The sequence below is a fragment of the Callospermophilus lateralis genome, chromosome 8 (genome assembly GCF_048772815.1).
Source record: "Callospermophilus lateralis isolate mCalLat2 chromosome 8, mCalLat2.hap1, whole genome shotgun sequence".
In the NCBI taxonomy this organism is placed as follows: domain Eukaryota; kingdom Metazoa; phylum Chordata; class Mammalia; order Rodentia; family Sciuridae; genus Callospermophilus; species Callospermophilus lateralis.
The window spans coordinates 11,679,155-11,699,731 of record NC_135312.1 but is presented as its reverse complement, the minus strand read 5'-3'; the positions used below and the strand labels follow the sequence as shown (position 1 = coordinate 11,699,731).

The 20,577-nt window shown below is 43.0% G+C and overlaps 1 protein-coding gene across 10 annotated transcripts in view; it reads left to right on the top strand.

Annotated features, from left to right (window-relative positions):
• Ldb2 (LIM domain binding 2) overlaps window positions 1-20,577 on the top strand; it is a 339,430-nt gene that overhangs the window by 261,321 nt on the left and 57,532 nt on the right. For all 10 annotated transcript variants that reach the window (XM_076865388.2, XM_076865386.2, XM_076865387.2 and 7 more), the window contains exons 3-5: window positions 4,526-4,698; window positions 11,628-11,750; window positions 14,563-14,646. In XM_076865388.2, coding sequence (XP_076721503.2) covers window positions 4,526-4,698; window positions 11,628-11,750; window positions 14,563-14,646 — 380 coding nt within the window. The remainder of the gene's footprint in view (window positions 1-4,525; window positions 4,699-11,627; window positions 11,751-14,562; window positions 14,647-20,577) is intronic.

Here is a 20,577-nt window from a genome sequence, read left to right as displayed (position 1 = left end):
CCACGAAAGTTTACTTTTAAAGAATGTGTTTTTGCGGTCTGGGTGCTTCAAAAATAACAAGATTATATATTGAATTCGGGATTCAGTGGCTATCGACTGAGAGTTCAAAATCACAAATCCACTTTTTTAAACGTGATCAGTTCTCACATTGTGTTACAGACAGGGTTTGAAAGACAGGGACAAAAATCCACCTTCGTGCTTCCGGCACCTACACTGGAGCTTTAAACCTGCTCCAGGCTCAGCGAGTGTTGATAGAAGGAAACTGGGGTATGAGCAAGACAGGTTTCCTCAAGCACACGGGATTTTGCTCTGGTTCTCTGCCCCATGCATTGCTCATTATTGACGTGTTACGCGCCGTGTGTGTGCCTGTGAGTGTGGGGGGAGGGTCAGAGTGTGCGGGTGCCAGTGACATTTTCTACTATCTCCTTTGTAGAGCTGAAGTTCTTGGCAAGTACATTTTATGTGGAAGGCAGAATAATGGCCCCTCAATGAGGTTCATGTCCCAGTTCCTAGTATCCATGGATGCTGTCTTACATGACTAAAGAGTTTTGGCACATCTGATGAAATTCAGGACTTGGAGGTGGGGATGATCCTGGAATGTTTGGGTGGATCCAGTGCAATCACAAGGGTGCCAATGTGGAAGGGGGAGGCAGAAGGGGAAGAGAAAGAGGTGCCTTGCAGGCCCCACCTGTTGCCGCTGGTTTTGAAGAGAGAAAAGGGCCACAGACTAGGAACTCGAGAGGCCTCTAGATGCCAGGGTCAACAAAAAACCCGCTTCTCCCAGGCAGCCTGAGCGGGGAATTCAGCCCCGCTGACACCATGATATTAGCCCAGCAAGTCCTGGGTCTGATTGTTGGAACTGGAAGATAATACTTCTGGGGTGTTTTAAGCCACTAAGATTGTGGTAATTTGTTAGAGCAGCAATAGGAACCTGATGTATTCTCTGACACCCCTTTTTATTTCCTGATGCCTCTAACACAGCGTGTTGCACAGAAAAAGACTCTGAGATCTCTGGCACTTGATCATTTTGGTACATCTCTTCATTCTCTGTTAAGAATAACAGGTTTGCCACCCTATTCCATACTGGACCAGGACGGCATTAAACGGGCTTCCTCTGTTTGCAGATGACAAAAATCTGACACCAAAGAGCCTAACGTAATAAAAAGGCTCAGAGCACCTGTCCCATCCCTGTGACCTCTGAGGGTGGAGCTGGCTTCAGTCCCTGCTGAGTCGAGGGCCCGAATCAGTCGACTAAGATTCCCCCTCTGCTTTCTTTTTTTCTGGATGCAGGTTTTTCTACGGCTTCTTTCTTTCAGGGAAGGCTTCTGAGCATGCCCCAGGGTGGATGCTGAAGGCACAAATGTGGATTTTTATTCCTGCCTCCTTTCTATCTTGAGAATTAACAATCTTCATCTGTAAATAATGTGATCACTGATAAAGTTTTAAAAAATGGACTTGTGATTTCGAACACTTTCCCAGTATTTTCTGAATCCCGAATTCAATGTACAGGGCTGCTGGATGGGAGACTCTCCTCCTTCCCGCGGCCGCTCCTCCTGGCTGAGTTGGACTTCTCACTGTGTGATGACCTTAGAGCAGCCGGGCTTTGCTGCTCTGTGCAGCTCCAAAGTTGTTGTGCCACATTCTGTTGACTGAAGCAGATCACAGCACCCAGCCAGACTTAAGGAGTGCCAACTACATACACAGGCACGGACAGCACTGTCACGGTCCATTGGGGCCACCAGAGTAGCAGTTTACCACAGTGGATAGTGGACCTTTGTGACCAGGGCCCCAAATCAGACCATGGGGAAAAATGATCGGGCAGTGCCACCAAGGAAATGGGACTGGAAACAAGTTCCAGTACCCACAACAGTTTCTTCGGGGAGTGTTAGCAATTGCTGGAGCAAAGCTGCATTATGCTCTAAGTATATTTACTAAACAATTCCTATATTTTCTGGAGTCATGGAGGAATTACAAATTTAGGTTTAAAAATGAAAGAAGCTAAAACTTGTTTTCCTTTCAATTTGTCTTATACTCTGAATAGAAATGATGATACTGTATAGAAACCCTGCTATAAAGGAATTAAACTCTGGGGGATTCTTGATGAATAAATTACAATGTCACTAGCCAGGTTGTTTGCCATGCCCTTTTTAATGTGACAAGTCCTTGGATGTTGGACTGAAATATTTTCACCCTTCAACCCACATTTTTTATGATTTGGATTTATTCTTAACAGTTCAGATCTCGAATTGTCAAATTACTTGAACTGATTTATGGTAATTCGCTTTAAGTTAGACTATTTGAAATGCGTTCAATTAATTTTGTCTGGATTTTAGTGAAGAACAATAAGGTTTTAAGATGACGGAGTTTCATTTACAATATTAGCTATGCACATGTTGAAGTATACGGTGGACTTAAATTACTCTCATTTGAATTTTATTTTCAGAAAATGAACAGGCAGTATTGGGGATTAAAAAGTACTTGGGAAATGTACATATAAGGATTATTTGGGATGGAATCGCCCAAGATCCTGGAATACTGAGCACACACTTGTTGATTGATTTTACCTGAGGCAAATATGAAGCAATAACAACCATATAAATTATTCAGAGACTCGCCATCTATATTGGGACTCTTTAAAGATCACTTCAGAAAACATTTTGGCAGAATTTTCTCTTTATACTTATTTTTTTTCCAATTCCCTGTACAAAAGAGCTATAGATCCATATGGAATGAATTAACACTGATTCTTTCAAAATAAAATTAAATATTTTAAAACATTAGGTGGCAACTGGGTGATCTTTCCTAGCTAAAGCTCTCCTTGGTGGTTTATCTTAAATATTATTTTTTTGTCTTTTGGAGATATTATATAGTGAATGTAAGAGATTTATTAAAAACCTTGGGTTGCTTGAGAGTACTTTCAGGACTTTGCCTTGAAATCTGCACACAAGCAAAATTTCTGATATTCTGAGTTGGGATTTCCAGTGTAAGAGGATTTCAGATCGCTGTCCGGCATGGCTCCCTAAGCACTGTCTATCAGAAGGGCCCAGCTCCTTACACAACCGCTCAGACTAAAATAGGCCAGCGGCAGACACATGGAGTGAAAGAGACCAATTTATACCAAGTCGAAGGTATCAAATTCTTTTAAAATGGGCTCCTTAGTCTATAGAGAGATTTTATCCAGCTCAAAAGTAGATCGAAAACTCAGCAATTGCATAGTTCTGCATTTCTGAGTAGGAGACCCGGACTGGATTTCTACTCTTTAAAGTGGTTTGAGACAGAGTGTTGGAAAGAGCAGATGCTTTGGTATTTGCAGATATGGGGTTAGAGACCCCAAATATTTGTTTACAAGTCCTGTGACTAAGAAGTATTCAGACACTTTTTTTTTTTTCCAAAGTAAGATTTTGGGGGTCTCAACCCTGAGACTGAGAAGTATTCAGACATTTTGTTTTTCATGATAAGATCTTTTTGGGGTTGTTCTGAAGATTCAATGAGAAAATGTCAAGGTACTTTCCAAACTTCAAAGCCTCATGGCATTAAACTTTACATTATTATTACTAGAAATGCATAAAATATACATGGGTAATTTGGTCTATAAATGATACATTGAAAAACACAAGTAGACTGGATCAATCTTATTTGTTGCAAATGGGTTTACTTAAAAATATAGTGTTTATAGCAGCTCAATTCACAATAGCTAAGCTATAGAACCAACCTAGGTGCCCTACAACAGATTAATGGATAAAGAAAATGTTGTACATATACACATTGGAATATTACTCAGCCATAAAAAGGCAGACACACGGAGTGTGCATGACTTTTGTAGGTATGACTTTTGCTGGTAAATGGATGGATCTGTAGACTATCATGCTAAGTGAAAGACACCAATCCCAAAAAACAAAGGTCAAATTTTCTCTCTGACATGTGAAAGCTAACCCACAATAAGGAGGAGGAGGTGAGGGGAAGAATAGAAGTTCATTGGATTAGACAAAGAGGAATGAAGTGGGTGCGGTTAGGCATAGGAAAAACAATAAAATGAATCAGACATTATTTTCTTATGTTCCCATATGAATACATCACAGTGAATCTTCACATCATGTCCTTCTCTGAGTGAATTAAAGGGTACTATTGGCCACAGAAATGGGATCCTAATTAGAATAAGGTATAATATGTCAAAATACACTCTATGTTCATTTATATCTAAAAAGAACAAAGATTTTTTTTAAAGTATATGCAAGGTTCGAAGTAGTAAATGTAGCCCTCTCATTATTTAAAAACTATTAAATCTTATCTTACTGGGCATAAAAATGTGGAGAGGAGAGAGTCCACATTTTTGCTGAATAGTTGGAGATTGTATTTTATGAGCCACAACCCAGAAGGGTCGTGGCTGTTTCCCAAGAAAAATCACCTCCTGGTGTGGTTCCTGGAGATGACTCGCATCCAGCCACAGGGTTGGCGGTGGGGTGGGGCATGTGGGGCTAGCGGGATGTTTTTGTTAACGGCTTGTTTCTCTCTATTTCTCTCCCAGCCATTGGCAGGACCCTCATCCCCCGTTACTTTAGCACTGTGTTTGAAGGAGGGGTGACCGACCTGTATTACATTCTCAAACACTCGAAAGAATCCTACCACAACTCATCCATCACGGTGGACTGCGACCAGTGCGCCATGGTCACCCAGCATGGGAAGCCCATGTTCACCAAGGTACGGCCAGGCCCAGAGCACTCTGGCATTTCCTTCTCTGAATGAATGAAGGTTTCTAATAATCACTTTCTTCAGGAACATTGAGCTGACCTCTCATCTCTCAGATACCTTCAGCTCCCAGAGAGAGGCCTGGCTTGTGTGCGAGACTTCCTCTGGCCTTAGTAGCTAAATCTGGGTTTGCACGTGGTGCACAAAGGGTCTTCCACAGCTGAAAGAACCTGTTCCTAAGGTGCAGTTTTCACACTGTATTATTTAAACACAAATAAACAGAATACATATATGATGTTGTGATGAGAAAAAGAAAAAAAAAGTGTGTCACATTAGATTGGATAGAGAGAAAGGATGGGAGAGGAGGGGAGGAGTAGGGTGGATAGGAAGGGCAGCAGAATAGAATAGACAATATGATTGATGGATGTACATTCCATGTTTGTATTATATGTCAAAATACATTCTGCTGTCATGTATGACTAAAAAAAATTAAAATAAATCGTTATGGTTAAAAACAAACAAACAAACGAATAAACAAATAAAGCCAAATTCTAAATGTTAACAAACAGGGAGAAAAAATTCTAGCATCCACAACCAAACTGTGGTGAGCAAGGAATGTAAAAAACAATAATATGCAGTGAATGAAAGTAGGGAATTCAGGCTTTAAAGGGTTTCTCCCATATTTTTTTAAGAGTTCTGTGGTTGGTAAGTGCATCTAGTGAGCTGCCCAGCAAGTAAGCACAGTGGAGACAGAGTGAGCAAGAAAGACAGGAGGGGAGGTCCAGAGAATGCCCTGCCCAGGCAGCCCTGCAAGGACTTGAGGTATAAATAGAAGAGACAGAGCCGGGGGCATCTCACTGTGTGATCCCAGCAGCCCCCCCAGGCTGAGGCAGGAGGATCCCAAGCTCACAGCCAGCCTCAGCAACTTAGTGAGACACTATCTCAAAATAAAAAAATAAAATAAAAAGGGCTGGGGATGTGCCTTAGTAGTAAGATGTCCCTGGGTTCAATCCCTGGTACAAAGAAAAAAGAAAAAAAAAAGAAGAAGAGATGAAGATTCAGCCTCAGCCTCTGTACATCTCACCTCTGCCATCCATGCCCTATACGGAAAATTGTTATGGACCCTCTTTTTTACCAAAGACCTTTGTAGAACACTGCAGATCCCCTTAATGTCCTCTCTCTAGTAGAAAAATTAGTCAGGACAAATATTCACTTAAAGAATCTGGCAAATTATTTTATTTATTTATTCATTTATTTTGGGGGATACTGGGGTTTGATCCAGGGTCTCACGCCTGTGATCACACACTTGACCACAGATTCACACCCCCAGCCCCCAGAAATTCATTTTAATGAACGTTGGTTCCCTGCATTTGGACTAAGGCTCCATGTAAAACTGATTTATGATACTAATGACAGCAGCAATCTCTTAGTACAAAACACATATGACAACCCTTTCTTTATAGTTAAAAGACATTGAATCATCAGGGTTAATTACCAAACCATAAAACGGAAGATGCATTTGTTACTTAGGCAGCTTTGCTGCAAGAATAAAACATACAATGTTTCTTATTTATTCACTGATATCAGTGGCTCAGTTTAATCTTTCTGGTGCCCAGGCTGGTGCCCACAGCAAAGAAAATGTTTATAAAATGCAAAGATAAGCAGTAAAATGCCACTGATTCTATGGTGTCCTGATTTTGACACTAGACGTTTTAAACGTGCGACAGGGTTGGGTTCTCTCCTTCTTCCTGTTTTAAGAACTGGGCAGAGAGGAAAGTTGTGGTTCGGAGACAAAGAAGCCCCACATGAAGTGCAGAAGACCCTGAGGGAGACGCTTCCGATATGGCACCTGGGTGGCGGTTTCTTTCTTCCCATGGATTCCATGGTTCATCTCCAGTGTTACGAAGTCTGAGCACTGCAGAGAAAATCTGCTTCTGCTGCTTCACTATCAGTTCTCTCTCTCTCTCTCTCTCTCTCTCTCTCTCTCTCTCTCTCTCTCTCTCTCTCTCTCTTTCTCTCTCTCCCCTCTCTCTCTCCTTAATGTTACTTTTAGGTAATTCAAGGAAAACATACCACCTCCTTATGCTTTAAGGGACCAAAAAAAAACCCATGGTAATTAAATAAGGCTTTGCCTTAATGAAGGAGCAACTTCTAACATCTGCAGACATCGAAAATAAAAGTGCATTCCAGAGCAGCCCTTTTATATATTTTCTCAGTTTCTTTCTTTCTCAGGCCAAAACTTTCTCATTAATGAACCCAGTTAGTTGCTCTGAAGGCAAAGTGCTCAACATTCCAGATTCATTTTAGATCAAAAAGATTTGCATTCCTCCAATGAACTGATAAAGTGCTAGTTTCATTCCCACCAAGAAACCAAGGTTTTCCTGGGTCCCATTCTTTCTTTTCCTGGAACCCTCCCCTCCCAGATGGTTGAGGGGTTTGTTCGGGCACCCAAGGCACCGGAGGGACCTAAGTACTCCCCTGAACGTGGCTCCCTTGGCCCCAAGCACCAGTTGTTTGGACCACCCATCTCACTCCACTCCACAGCAGCTTGTCTATCCACTCATGTAATGAATATTTCCCTACCGTGACGGTGATGAACAATATCACAGGGAGATTAGTTTATAGGCACCTAGTCCGAGTGCTAATTTTATGTACACTTATTTTTAGGAAATTTGTTAAAATTCATTTGTTGTATTCTTCAGCCCTTCCTTCCTTCTCTTGTTGACTTAGGGATTATTGCAGTAACCAAAGAATCTTTCCAATTTTTCTTTTGCTCTTATATTCATTAAAAATAACTCATCCTCATATAATAAAATACCATGACGATTCAGAATGAAACAGTGGGCTAATGACCTTTCAGTATCACAAAGAAAACCTTGGGAATCCAGTGTTTATTTTATTTTTTATTTATTTTTTTGCTATTAGTACCTGGCACATTATGTATCTGTGAGCAGCATCATGTTGGTCTAATTTAGACTATCAATAAACTCTCGTTCCCCAAATAGCATTTGACCCAGTGGTTCTCGGTTGCTTTTATGAAAATTTGGTCAACCAGTGAATCAAAAATCAGCCGCAGTCCTAATCAACAGTAATATTAAATATTCCTCAGGGGTATAGTGAGCATTTTGCAATTTCCTGATACCAGGAACATTATAGATTATGGATAAATATGCAATTAGAATTTTAAAACACACATTATGGAGCCTTTCTTTTATGCTTTCAATTTTGAGTCAAACAGAAAACAAAGCTTAATAATCAGAACAGGCATCAAGCTTTGCAGAAGCAAAGACCCCTGAGTCACATTTAAATCTGAGGCTTTGAACAGTGGCAGACGTGGGGACGAACACTGTCAGTGACATTCTTGGGTAGTTTTAGGTTTTGCAACCTGAGACGAGAGTTGCAGCCATCCTGGACACCTTTACCACCTCGGTGGATATAGGGCGGTGTTTTCTCTGTTCTTAATTATTTATTGTGAAATTACTAACTGCTGTAAAAAACATACTCGGAAAGTGGCCAGCCAGTTTTTCTGGATGAACACTCCCTTGTGTCTTTGACAGCCCCTTCTTACCTTAGCCAGCATACCACGTAACTCTCCAGAATTTCTGTTCTTCCTCTGACTTTTGCCAAACTATTGGCAATGATCATATTGCTTTAATGTGCATTTACACACACAGGGATCTCTAAGTAAGATCCAGAGAGCTTTATGCAACCATTAATCTGAAAGCACTATGCCATGCAGGCTGTTCAAGCATAAAGACTAAGGAAATTAAATAAGCACTCCCACCTAAAAAGGCACACTTTATTTCATAACAGCAGTATGAGAAGCATCGTATTATACAACTTCATGGTCAGGTCCATGTTGCTTTACAATTAGTCAAAGAAAGAAAAGGGTTAAAAAGCTACCGGTTAGTTTGAGAAATGTTCTTTTTTAGTTCTCTTGTTCCTGGCCTAGTCTCAAGGTAGCACGTGATCTGCTGAATGCCTGCCAGCCTCTTTCTTGTTGATCCTCCGGAGACCATCTGTGCTGGGGGCATTGATTAGAGTGTGTCTGCTGGGATTACATCTTTTCTGTTGCCATGCCAACTAATCAGCTGATTTTGGTTACCACAGAAACAAAATGTCAGAGCTCACAGTACGGTAACATGAATTCAGCACAACAGAAAATGTTTTCTTAATTGGGGACCCTTTTGATTTTGGATTCCAAGGGAAAGGCAGCTTTAAAAAAAAAAAAGGCCAACTTTAGATAAAAGCTACATTAATTGTATTGATTAAGAGTAATGCACAGAATATTTTTTGAAGGGAAAAGATATTAATTTCCTTTCGAAGGCTATGCCTATCTTTTTTTTTTTTTTTTTTACCATTTCCAAGCAAGGAAGACATATATTTTTTCATATGTGCCTCTATTCCGTTTCCTGAATGTTGCATATAAAACAAATCACAAAGCCTCTGGTTTCATTTAACTTCCATTATGAGAGCAGAGAGCTGTCTAGGACCTGGAATGAAGCTGTGGGTAATTATGTGGGGAATACGAAGAGTGACCAAAATTCTCCTTCGTTCTTTCATTCAAGGAAATCATTTAATTTTTCTTAAACACACACACACCCAACACAGCCATCTCAGATTGCACTCGAAGGATGTCCATCTTGCATATGGTATGTCCTGGTAAAAGTTGTCTCCTTGGTTTGGACTTAAAGAGAAGGAGCCCAAGGCTTGTAACAATTTTCCATTTGGTAGGCCCATGACCGTTTGACTGCAAGAGAGGTCCCCAACTGGCTTGCAATGTCACAGTGCAAAGAACACAATTTAGCTTGACCTTACAGATGCTCCAATTGAGTAATCCATCAGAAGGACTGCATACATGCCTTCCCATTATGAAATTCTGTTCAGTAGAAGGAAACCAAAACCTCTGCCTGCCCTGAGTTTGTGGTTCATAAACACAAAACAAATAGATTAGATAATAAAAAAGCCTGACATTTAACTGGGGTAATATTTGTTTAAATATCCAATAATCCCCTCTCTTTAAGAAGAGGATTATAGCTCCAAATATCCCTGTCCCGTATTGTCAGGACATTCTGCTGTTGATGGCTGGCTGGATCTACCTCCCTTTTGTTAAAGTTGTCACCGTGGGTGGCTTCTGTCACACTAACACCCCTGGGAGAATTGTGGGGCTTGATCTCCACACAACTCTTTGGAAAACCGTGGTAAATGAATTCCAATGCTGAGGCTGCTCTCAGGGAAGTATTTTGGGACCCTGGAGTCTTCTACATTCTTGTGTCCTCAGCTCTCATGGCTAAAAAAAAATCCAGAAATGAGGCTCTGAAGGTGATCTGACCCAGGGTTTTGGGGGCAGGGTGCCCAAATGCCTAAAATCACCCACAGATCCTGCTAATTGGATCTGAGGTAGAGGTCTTCACCCAGCTTATCAATAATTATCTTACAGTGTTTCTAAGATCTTTGATAAAATGATGGCAGAAGTTCACAGTGTCTTTCTTGAACAGTGCTCTATTAGCACTTGATAGTAATTCTGTACTATTTTTGGCTTGTTAAAGGAAATATTACCTTCAATCAGAGTGTGTGGAAGGCACCTAGCCTAGTTCTGAGGACATAGCTGTAACTCAATAAATGGTGACATTTTGTATTAAATTTCTAACAAGGAAATTGGCCAATAATATTTCATAAAAGGTTGATATGAATTGTTGACCATCTTCATGGACTGTAGTTTTAGTCATACTCATTGCTCTATTTGGTTACTATTTATTTACTTAAAAGTTCCCAGAGTTTTGTGGGTTTCGTTTAATCTAGGAAATCTCTCTCCAAATAAATCTTGATAAGAAGTCCAATATGGGCTGGGGATATGGCTCAAGCGGTAACGGACTCGCCTGGCGTTCGCAGAGCGCTGGGTTTGATCCTGAGCACCACATAAAATAAAATAAAGATGTTGTGTCCACCGAAAACTGAAAAATAAATATTAAAAAGAAATTCTCTCTCTCTCTCTCTCTCTCTCTCTCTCTCTCTCTCTCTCTCTCTCTCTTAAAAAAAAAAAAAAAGTCCAATATGTTAAAACAGATATAATCAAAGGGGCTCTGGTGGAATCCAGTAAGTGGGTGGAGGTTAGAATTCAGGGTGGAGGGTAGAAGCACAGCCACACCCAATAGAGCCCCAGGATGCCTCCGAGGAACTCCCACAGCTCAGCAAGCACCTTGGGACAACCAGGTCTAGGCTTCAGCACCATCTTTGGCTGATTCTTGTCCATCAGGTGTAAATCACTGCCATTCTACTTAGCAATCCACATACTTAATTTCCTTCCATTTATTTTTCTCACTGTCCTACCTATGAATATTGTTATCCCTTTTTATAGATAAGGAATGTGGAATTTAGGGGATTTATTTGCTTTTCCCAAAGTTCATGAATGAGTAAAAATTAAGTCCTCTAACCACTATTTTGTACTGCTTCCCGAAGGCTGATTAATGAGTTGTAACTCTTTAAATTGGACCAATAGGGGCTACCACCACTCCCATCTCAGGTGAGAAAAGCTCACACCACGGAAGAACAAGGAATGTGAGGAAAGGCGGGAAGTGGGAGAGAACCCTTGTGAGGGTGTATCTCGTGTGCTGGGCGTGTTTGACCCAACATCCCTATGAGATGCGTTCTGTCTCCATGTGTGCAGAAGGAGAAATGGAGGTTCCTAACGTCAGCAGCAGTTAACAGAGACACTAGCACCTCGTGGCTGGAAAGCCATTGTGCTGTCTTTGCAACCCGTAGATCTGGAGCTGACAACCTGTCCCCGTTGTGTTATGAGTGAACCACTTGTCAAGTCTTTTGCCAAGAACCAGTGCCACTCAAAGACAGTAAGGGGTTAAGCACCATGTTAAGAACTCAGTGAGTTTTAAAATGTGGCTCCTGCAAAATGCATAGCAAATGAGTGTTTTTGTTTCTTTTAGGTGTGTACAGAAGGCAGGCTGATCTTGGAGTTTACCTTTGATGATCTCATGAGAATAAAAACATGGCACTTTACCATTAGACAATACCGAGAGTTAGTCCCGAGAAGCATTCTAGCCATGCATGTAAGTAATTTAATTCCTAGTTTACTTTCTTTGCTTTTTTTCTCACTTCATTTTTCTCCAGTGGAAGAACCTAGTTCTCTCCCTCCCTCTGTGTGTGTGTATGTGTGTGTGTGTGTGTGTGTGTGTGTGTATGTAAAAAAACTCCAGTAGTCGTCACGCTTTAGGTAATTAAGTTTTGCCCTCAACAATTTTAAACCACAGGCCTATGTTTTGATGCCTTTGTTTCCAAGTTTGGGGCACTGTGAGACTATTTTCAGTACTTTGTTATTTTTGAGACTATTTTAAATTCTTTATTATTTTAACTCCAAATTGAAGTTACCTCAATAAATGGTTTGTTTTTTTTCTTAAATTCCATTGAGTCGTTATCAAGTAGGGCTCGGCCTGGGCTAATAAACCTGTTATATATAAACCGGGGTGGAAATTAAACAGGAGCCGTTTCCAACTTTGATTAAAACCTTCTGATGACATGCGGGACACCCGCACCTTCAGGTCTGTGTCTACAGGAGTCGGTCCTTCCTAACGGTGGTGCTGGATTTGAGGTGGAATGTTTGGGGTTCTCTTGGTTTCACTTGGCCATCAATCATATCAACTTTATTGAGCCCCAACTAGGTCAAGTGTGGATTGGATACCACTCTGGAGCTCTGTTTACAAGGACAGGGGGAAGTAGCCAGCGTGATCCCTGAGGAAGGAGTCAGCACCGGCTGAAGCGAGTTCCTTCTCTGTTCTGCACAAAGCAGCAGCTTCCAAGAAAAAAAAAAAAAAAAAAAAAAAAAAAAAAAAAACCTTTTAGAACAAAATCAGAGTTAATGAACCTGATTTTTAAACCTGGAGTAATCGAAAGAGAATAAAATCGCAGTGGGTAGCATTTATGAGTGTTTGCTATGCCAGGCCTTGCACTAAACATTTTGCATACATCACGATTTTTATTCTCATGGTGGCTTACCAAGGCAAGTTCTTACTATTCCTACTTGAGAAATGAGAAAACTGAGGCTCAGAGAAGTTTGATAAATTTCCCAATGTTTTTAGCCCCAGAGTGGCAAAACCAATGTTTTGGCTCAGTTGGTTCCGACTATAAAGCTCATGGCGACCAGCCTATGTCTCCCAGCTGTCTGGCTCCAGGATTTTGCCCCCCACCTTCTTGTCCTGATAGGTTAGCCAGTCTCTCTCTTCTCCACTGCCCTTGGGTTCTCTGCTTTTTGGGTGTTTCTGACCCAACATCCCTATGAGACAGGTTCTGCACCCCCTTTCTGATTATCCATGTCCTTCATGGTTTTTAGAGCCCAGTTCTCATCCCTCACTGTCCTGGAAGAAGTCTGGACTAGCCACTCTGATTATTCTCAAAATAGACTGCCATGCAGCTGAGGGAGTGGGTAGATGGAGATTGCATAGGGTCTTATTCACGTTCATGTGTGGCTTTGGGAGAATGACACGTCATCTCTGTGCTTCCTGTCCCTCATCTGCAAAGGGTACAGTAATGAAGTGTGTCTCAGATCAATCAAGTCTAGATTTACCAGTTAATAACTGTGAAGGACTTAGAATGACACAGTAGGTCCTCGGCAAGAATTGGTGGTCAGTTTTCATTGTCAGCAGCAGACGCATTCTTCTATTCCTCTATTAGCGTCCTGTCTTCTGACTGCAATGTAAGCTCTTGCCATTGGCTATGACTGCTTGATGCATCTGTGTAGATGCCTCTGTGAAACCAGCTCTTCCTAGAGAGGTTCGGTAAACATAGTCTCAATGTCTATAAAGACTGCCTTTCAAGAAATTGACATGAAACTTGTATCCTCTATTTTCTCCTGTGCTTTGTAATCTATTTATATACACAGATCTAATCGCTGCTCGGCCTTTTGGCTAAGATCAAGTGTGTATATACACAGACCCAATTGATAGTATCACTGTAAGAATAAATAGAGAAAAGAATAAATTAAAGTCAATTTACTATAACCTAGGTAGTATCATGAATGCAGATGTGGAGGCAAAGGGTCATATACTTAGGCCTCCCTCTGCATAAGGTCAGTTTGTTTATACTAAGTAAGAAAGAAACAAGATTGAGCAGAAAGAAAGCACACCAACCAAGAGACTCATTTTAAAATGGAATGCAGAAAGAATTTTCATTTTTTGTTGGGCCAAACATAACATTTTGGGGTGGCCAAAGTACTTTACATCCATATTAAAATTTCCAAATTTTTGGAAAATGTGATCCTTACCCTTAAAGTCCTGCAGGATGAAAATTGTCAAGGATAGTTATTTCTAGCCTCATCTTAACAGGAAGGTGTTTCTTTCTCTCTCTCACTTTCGCTCTCCCTCTCCCTCTCTCTCCATATTATACATATATATTTTTCCATAGTGGTTGCAAAGTTTTCAAATACAGTTCTCAACCCTGAGCTGTAAAAATGGCACCACTATCTCAGTGGGAAACAAAGGCACAGCTCTGCCAAGTTCAGAGGCGCCTGAATTCAGGGCTCTGGCCTGGAATTCTCCTGGCAGGGCTCAGTGGCTCTCAGCCTGAAGACACAGCGCCAGGGCCTCTTTCAGAGAAAGTAACGTCATTTCTCCCTAGGACTGAATGCGCATCTGAGGCAGTTTGATTTTCCCTAGTCTTGCACAATTGATCCAAAAATGTCCTTGAGTGCTACATGCAAGTGTCTTCAAAATGTAAATTAAATTGTCTCCAGCAATCTGTCCCTCCAAGAAAAATCGACAGTGTCAAGATTGCATTTCTTAACAGCAGTAGCACGATCTAAGATTTTTGTGGGACCACCTCACAGGGATAAAATATGTGATTTTTTTTTTTTTTTGCTTGTTTGTTTAGGCACAAGATCCTCAGGTCCTGGATCAACTGTCCAAAAACATCACCAGGATGGGTCTAACGAACTTCACCCTCAACTACCTCAGGGTAAGACCATTTGAATGTTTAGATTTCCCAGTCAAGTTTGCAAAGTGCTTCAGAGATTTCTGTGCATCTGGAACTAAGAGACGCATGTTCTGTCCCACAGTGTGTGTGTGTGTGTGTGTGTGTGTGTGTGTGTGTGTGTGTATTCAACAGAGGATATGGCTTAAGTAACAAAGCATCAAACCTAGAATTTTTCAGGGTTGAGCTTCCTCTGTACATTTGTGTGACTCTTGGATTTAATCATTCAAAGTTAGCAATGTCTCCAATTCAAAAAAAATGTGTTGACGCTACCACCCTTCTGGTCATCTTGGGTTTTTAACATGCTACAGTTGAGTTCACTGCCTCTGTACATCCACTTCGGGATGTGTCCCCGCTGTGGGAGAATCAGCATGCTGTCCCGAGAGAGTCGTGGTGGTGGTACGGTCTCCTTAAGAAATTTCATACAGTACTGTGACACACATTTCTAAGCCTTCTCTGGGTTTCTCTGAATAACATGTAACAGATTTTTCTGGTTTGGATTAAAATGTAGTTTTTTATTTGAAAAATTAAGTGTTTTAAGCAAATTTCCTGCCCAGACGGTACTCGCAGCCTATTTGGCCTAGAAGGGTGGCACTGTCACACTAGTTGTTCAGATGGAGTCACAGGGGTGGTTGCAGGTGGAGTAGATGCTTCATTTACAAAGTGAACGTTGCCCTCCAGGATCCACGGGGAGGCAGGGCTGCGTCCCATGTGCCTTTGCCTCCGAGATGTTGAGCTCCTGGGCCAGAATCTCCCACCCTGCATCTCCCACCCTGTCACTGAGTTTATGCTGTTCCTTCTTTGTCGTTAGAGCGACGGATTTATGAAGTTCCTTTTGTATTCACTGTTGTCTATGTGCAATCATTTTGCATCTGGTGAGATGCTGAAATGCTTGGGCCACGCTTATTCTTGAATTATGAATGGTTTGCGTAGATTCTTCCAAGTCACTCACATATTTCTAAACACTAAAGATGCAAAGACAGAAGTCACGCTAGTGCATAGAAACACACTGCAATGAGGGCAGACCATAGAGAGGAGAAAACACAGAGAGTGGTGGATACTATGATGGAAGTCTCCAAAAGGAAGTATGAGAGCTCAGAAAACAGACACCCGAGAGGAATCAGCCAGTGGAGGCTTCATGGGCAAGATGATGTGAGAGTTGGGTGTGAAAGAATGAATCCGGTCAAACAGATGAAGGGGACAGGAGGATATTTCCACCAGACAGGAAAAAGGACTATGCATTAGGGATGGAATTGCAAATGGTTCATGATGTCAGGACTTGGAATGAGAAGCTGGGGGCGGGAATGGGTGAAAGGGAAAGTTAGGAGCCAGGTCTCAGAGCAACTGGCTGGCTGGGCTGCTGGTCAGGGGAGTTCTTTGGGGATGAGAAACCTCTGAAAGCGTTAAACAGGAAGAAGACAGAGTCCTTGTCCTGTGTAGAAGGGGGAAGATTCTTTCCATGTGTAGACTAGATGCCCTGGAGCCAAAACCAGACCTGGCAGGAGCTAGGATCTGCCATACTCTCTCCCAGCTCATCCCAGCACCTCTGCCATTTTGACAGTACTGAACCAATGAGTAGGCCCATGGTCTGTGTTCAGAAAGAGGCCATAGACTGCCCAGGGCTATGGGTGGACAGGCAGGTGCTCCTGCCAGAGAAGTTGGAGCCATGACCTCCTAAACCTCCAGGCTCTGCATTCAGAGCTGGCCCTGTGGCGGGGTGGCTGGCACAGTGGGGGTGGACAGCCAGGCCTGGAGAGTGAGGGTCTGCAGGGTGATTCTCTGCATAAGAATCCAGAGGGCTACTCCATACCACTACACTTCATCTTGCTAGAGACCTGGAGGGGTTTAGGTAAAAATTGAAGATACACCTCCCCAGGGAAGGAAGAAGTTCCACGTTGCATCCTGAGCTGACCCTTCTTAGGGGAATCTGTCCCAGACTTTGTGACTAACCCCCACTCTGGCCAGATCTTAGATTCTTAGTTATATCATCGAATGGTCTTAAAAATGGATACATGCTAATTTCCTTCCTCCTCCCCTCCCCTGCCCCTCATGGTCATCTGTAAAAGATTGATTTCCATCCTGTGGTCAAGGCCCTCCCAGTCCCCACATCCTGCAGACCTTATATCAGCCCACAAGGAGTGAGAAGAGGGAAGAAGGGCAGCTCCCCTCACCAACCGTGAACCAGGGAGCCATTTCTGGACCTGGGTGTTCTAGAGCATCATCTGAGGCTGCCACTTCTGTGTTTTGCTTACTACCTGCCAGTTCCTGGACCACACGGTCACCATCTCCACAAGACAGCGAGGGGCAGAGAGAGGTTGAGTAAATGAAGAAGTCACTCAGCTTCACATAGCAAGTGGCCGAATTGGGATTGGAGCCCAGGCAGTTTGCTTCACACACTGCGGCACTGCTGCCTTATTAATAAGAAATTAAGGACAAAAGTGCTGCTAGCAGCCAGGTCTTGTCTTTCCTGCCCTCACTGGGGAGTCAGCCTCTGTCCCTCACACAGGTTCGTAGTCACCAAGAATGGCAGGTTTATTTCCCCAGTTAAGAACTTAGATTTAAGATTCTAGGTCTTATCATCTAGACAACTGGGCAGTCACCAAATGCATGCCCTGATAAAATTGTCCTAACCTCTGAGCCTCCCCTGTGTATCTGAAGAACCTGGCCTTCACCACCAGCCTCAGAAGGTCACCTGAAGTATGATTCAGAGTTAAGGAGGAGCCTCCATATCCACTCCCATGATCAGAACAGAAGGTTCAACCAGGATGTTGGCAAAACTAAGGCCTTCTGTATCAGTGGAAGAATCCTGAAAATTGACTTGTTCTACTTTGAAAAAAAAAAAAAAAGAGGGATAGAGATTTTTAATGCTACAGACATCTAAAATTCCCATATGCAGTCTCTTACATGTAACAAAATTAAGCAGTGCAGAAAGTAAGCAATTACAGTCATCTAGCCTCGTCAAAATGAGTTCATTTATTCCCATGAAATTCCCAGTCATTCTCACCCAACCTGCAGTCAGAACTATGCAGAGCAGGCCACATGGTTCTTGTCACTGGAGGAAGGAGCAGGTTAAAGACGAAGGGTTGTGAATGCAGATGATAGAGCTGAGCTCAGATGCTTGCCAGCAGCACTTTGTGGGGGGTAGGGGGGACTCTGTTGAAGCAGGAACAGAACAGCTGCTGCCATTCCACTTGGGTTGGCAATTCTCCTGCTGTCCCCTCCCATCACTTCCAGCACAGGAATGTTGGATTGGGCTATGCTAAGGTATGATGATGGCTTCCTTGCAGGTCCCAAGGAGCTGTGGCTGGAGGACACACCAGGCCAGGTGGGGTGGCGCTGTCCAGGTGCAGTTGTCCTTCCGCTAGAGGCTGCCTTGGTGGCTCTGAGAGGCTGGGCTTGTTTCACGATGGGGTGATGGTGCTGTTCAATAATCTACGTATTCAGGTGGTGGAACTATATACCTAGAACAGGGAAAGTGATCCAGGAATGCATTTTGTATAGTTATAGGAAGGGAGCGGTGTCCTGCCATCCCCGGCTTTTCATGAAGGATCCAGCCAGGGACCAGGGGACAAGAGAACTCGGTGTGCTAGACACTGAGGCAGGCTCTGTGCAGCATTGAGACATCCCCCCAGGGCTGTTTGCCCATGAGTCTCTGCTCATGTCACAAGCACGTCCTAGACATCCGCTTTGTGTCAGGTGGCTGCCCTCAGGGAGAGCACTGCCTAGCCCAGGAGAAACAAATATGCACTTCAAGAGAGAATAAGGCACAGTGATAAAGGCAAGGATAGCCGACATTTATGGGACATTTACTAGGCACCAAGCTCTGCTGCTAGGAATGGTTTGCAGGAATTCTATCTTTAAAGTCTCACAGCAGCCTTAGGAGGTAGGGACTACTTCAGTCCCATTTTGTAGATGAGGAAACCAAGGTACATAGAAGTAACTTCCCAAGGTCCCCAAACTGGTAAGTGGCAGAGTTCAGATTTGAACCCCTGTCTGCCTCCAGGCATTGAGGAGGAAGAGTGTGTTCAGGGGTGGAGGTGGATGGCTGCAGTCTTCCTTGAGAAGATGGCCCTGGCATTGTCTCTGAAAGATGTGTAGGTGGCCACCAGGCCAGCAGGCAGAAGCCAGTCTAGACAGGTCACCCTGAGCTGTGACAGAGAAAGATGGACAGAGCTGATGGGTGTGGGGAGCTCTAGGAATTTTTTAAGACTGAAATATGAGTTTCAGGTTTGTTTTTGGTACTGGAACAGGCAGGTGTTTTCTGGACAAAACCGTACATTCTCACCAAGTAGGATCATTCAGGAAATTTTGTTTCGGTGACCGGTCAGGGGAAGCGGTCTCCTGCTATGGCACAAGCTTGGGAGTTACACAAGAGTAGGTGTCTGAGAACATCCACTTACTACCTATGCGACCCTGAGCAAGTTACTTGATCTCTCTGAACCTGTTTTCTCACCTGCATAATGGGGTATAACATAACCTTCACTAGGTTCCAAGGAGATAAATGCGTGTAGAACTTTCTTTATTTACCAAAGGGTGCTCTAGGGCCTCTGGTCCTTCCTCCTAGGCAGGTTGGGGTTGTTGATTTGATTGCCCTGTATTCAGAGTGTCTTTGAAGAGCTCCTGAGGGTTGGGTCAGCACTCCAAAGTCTGATCCTTCTTCCTTAGTTCCCGCCTTTCATCCAAGTGAAAGTGAAAGCCCCCTCCAAGGCAGCATTTGAAATTGCTGTCATTTCAGATGTCTCATATGAAATTCTTATATGTGTTTGCAGTCACTATGTTTGCTTTAACTAGCTTTAAAGGATAAGATTTTAAAATTAAAAAATAAGAGATGTCTAGTTTGCTTCTACTACTCTAAAGGGAGGAAGGGTAGGCCACGCAAAAATCATGTTCTGGAGCATTTAAAGGAGACCACCAGCAACATCCATCATGGACATGAGAGGAATGTGGGTTTTGGGTTTTCATTTACCTCCCATAACAATAGACTAGATGGTCAGAATGCTGCAGGGACAGCCTGGATTACACATTGTCCATCTCCTTGAGGATTTGGGGTATTCTGCTTGAGATTTTAAATTTTAGTTCAGTGAATGAGAGGAGAGATCTTTGGGTGGCCTAAGTACAGGAGGGATGGGGCAGAGGGCCTGCAAGACTGGCCAGGGCACGTTCCCTTCCTGGAGGAGGGTAAGATTCTGGTGCAAGTAGGTCTGTGTCCAGTTCCCACTCTCCGGTCTCAGCTGGGGAACTCACGTTATTCCAGAATTTGTTTCCTCTTCTGATAGCCCTGAAGATACCTGATCCTTGTCAATGGCTTCAGTTTGATGTGTTGGCTGTTTTCGGTTCCACTGGTCAACCAGCCTCACCCTACTAGCCCCACTTGCTCTCCATCCTTAGCTCACCTGCCACTTGCAGCTGGTCCACTCTGGTCATGCTGTCTTGCTTTGATGTTTTCTCATAGTATGGCTCACCACCTGCATGTCATTCTACCCACCCCTTCTCATCTTATTTTCCCAGGCTACATAGATCCTCTTACAGGGCTCATTCATCCATCACCCGTGAGAATCCCACCCCAGGCCCCAGCAGGGGTTAGTGCCGCTCCCAGTACTCCCAGAGTCCAGTGCTCATAGTCCTATGCTTAATTCTTGGCAAGTCCCATATAAGGATTGTCCTTCCACTCATTTGTCTCCTGTCCTAGATGCTCAGCCATGTGAAGACATGTTAGCACCCAATACCTCTGGAATGGATGATTGGCAGATGGGTAGTTTGGTAAATGGAAGATTTGATTTTGAATGACACCAAAAACTATCTAGTTCATTTTAAAAGTGACAACCTAGAACTTCACCATGAAATCTAAGATGCAAAACAGAGGAAAATTAAGAAAATCAAAGGGAGCAGGGCACGAGGCCTCCAGGGATCCCTGAT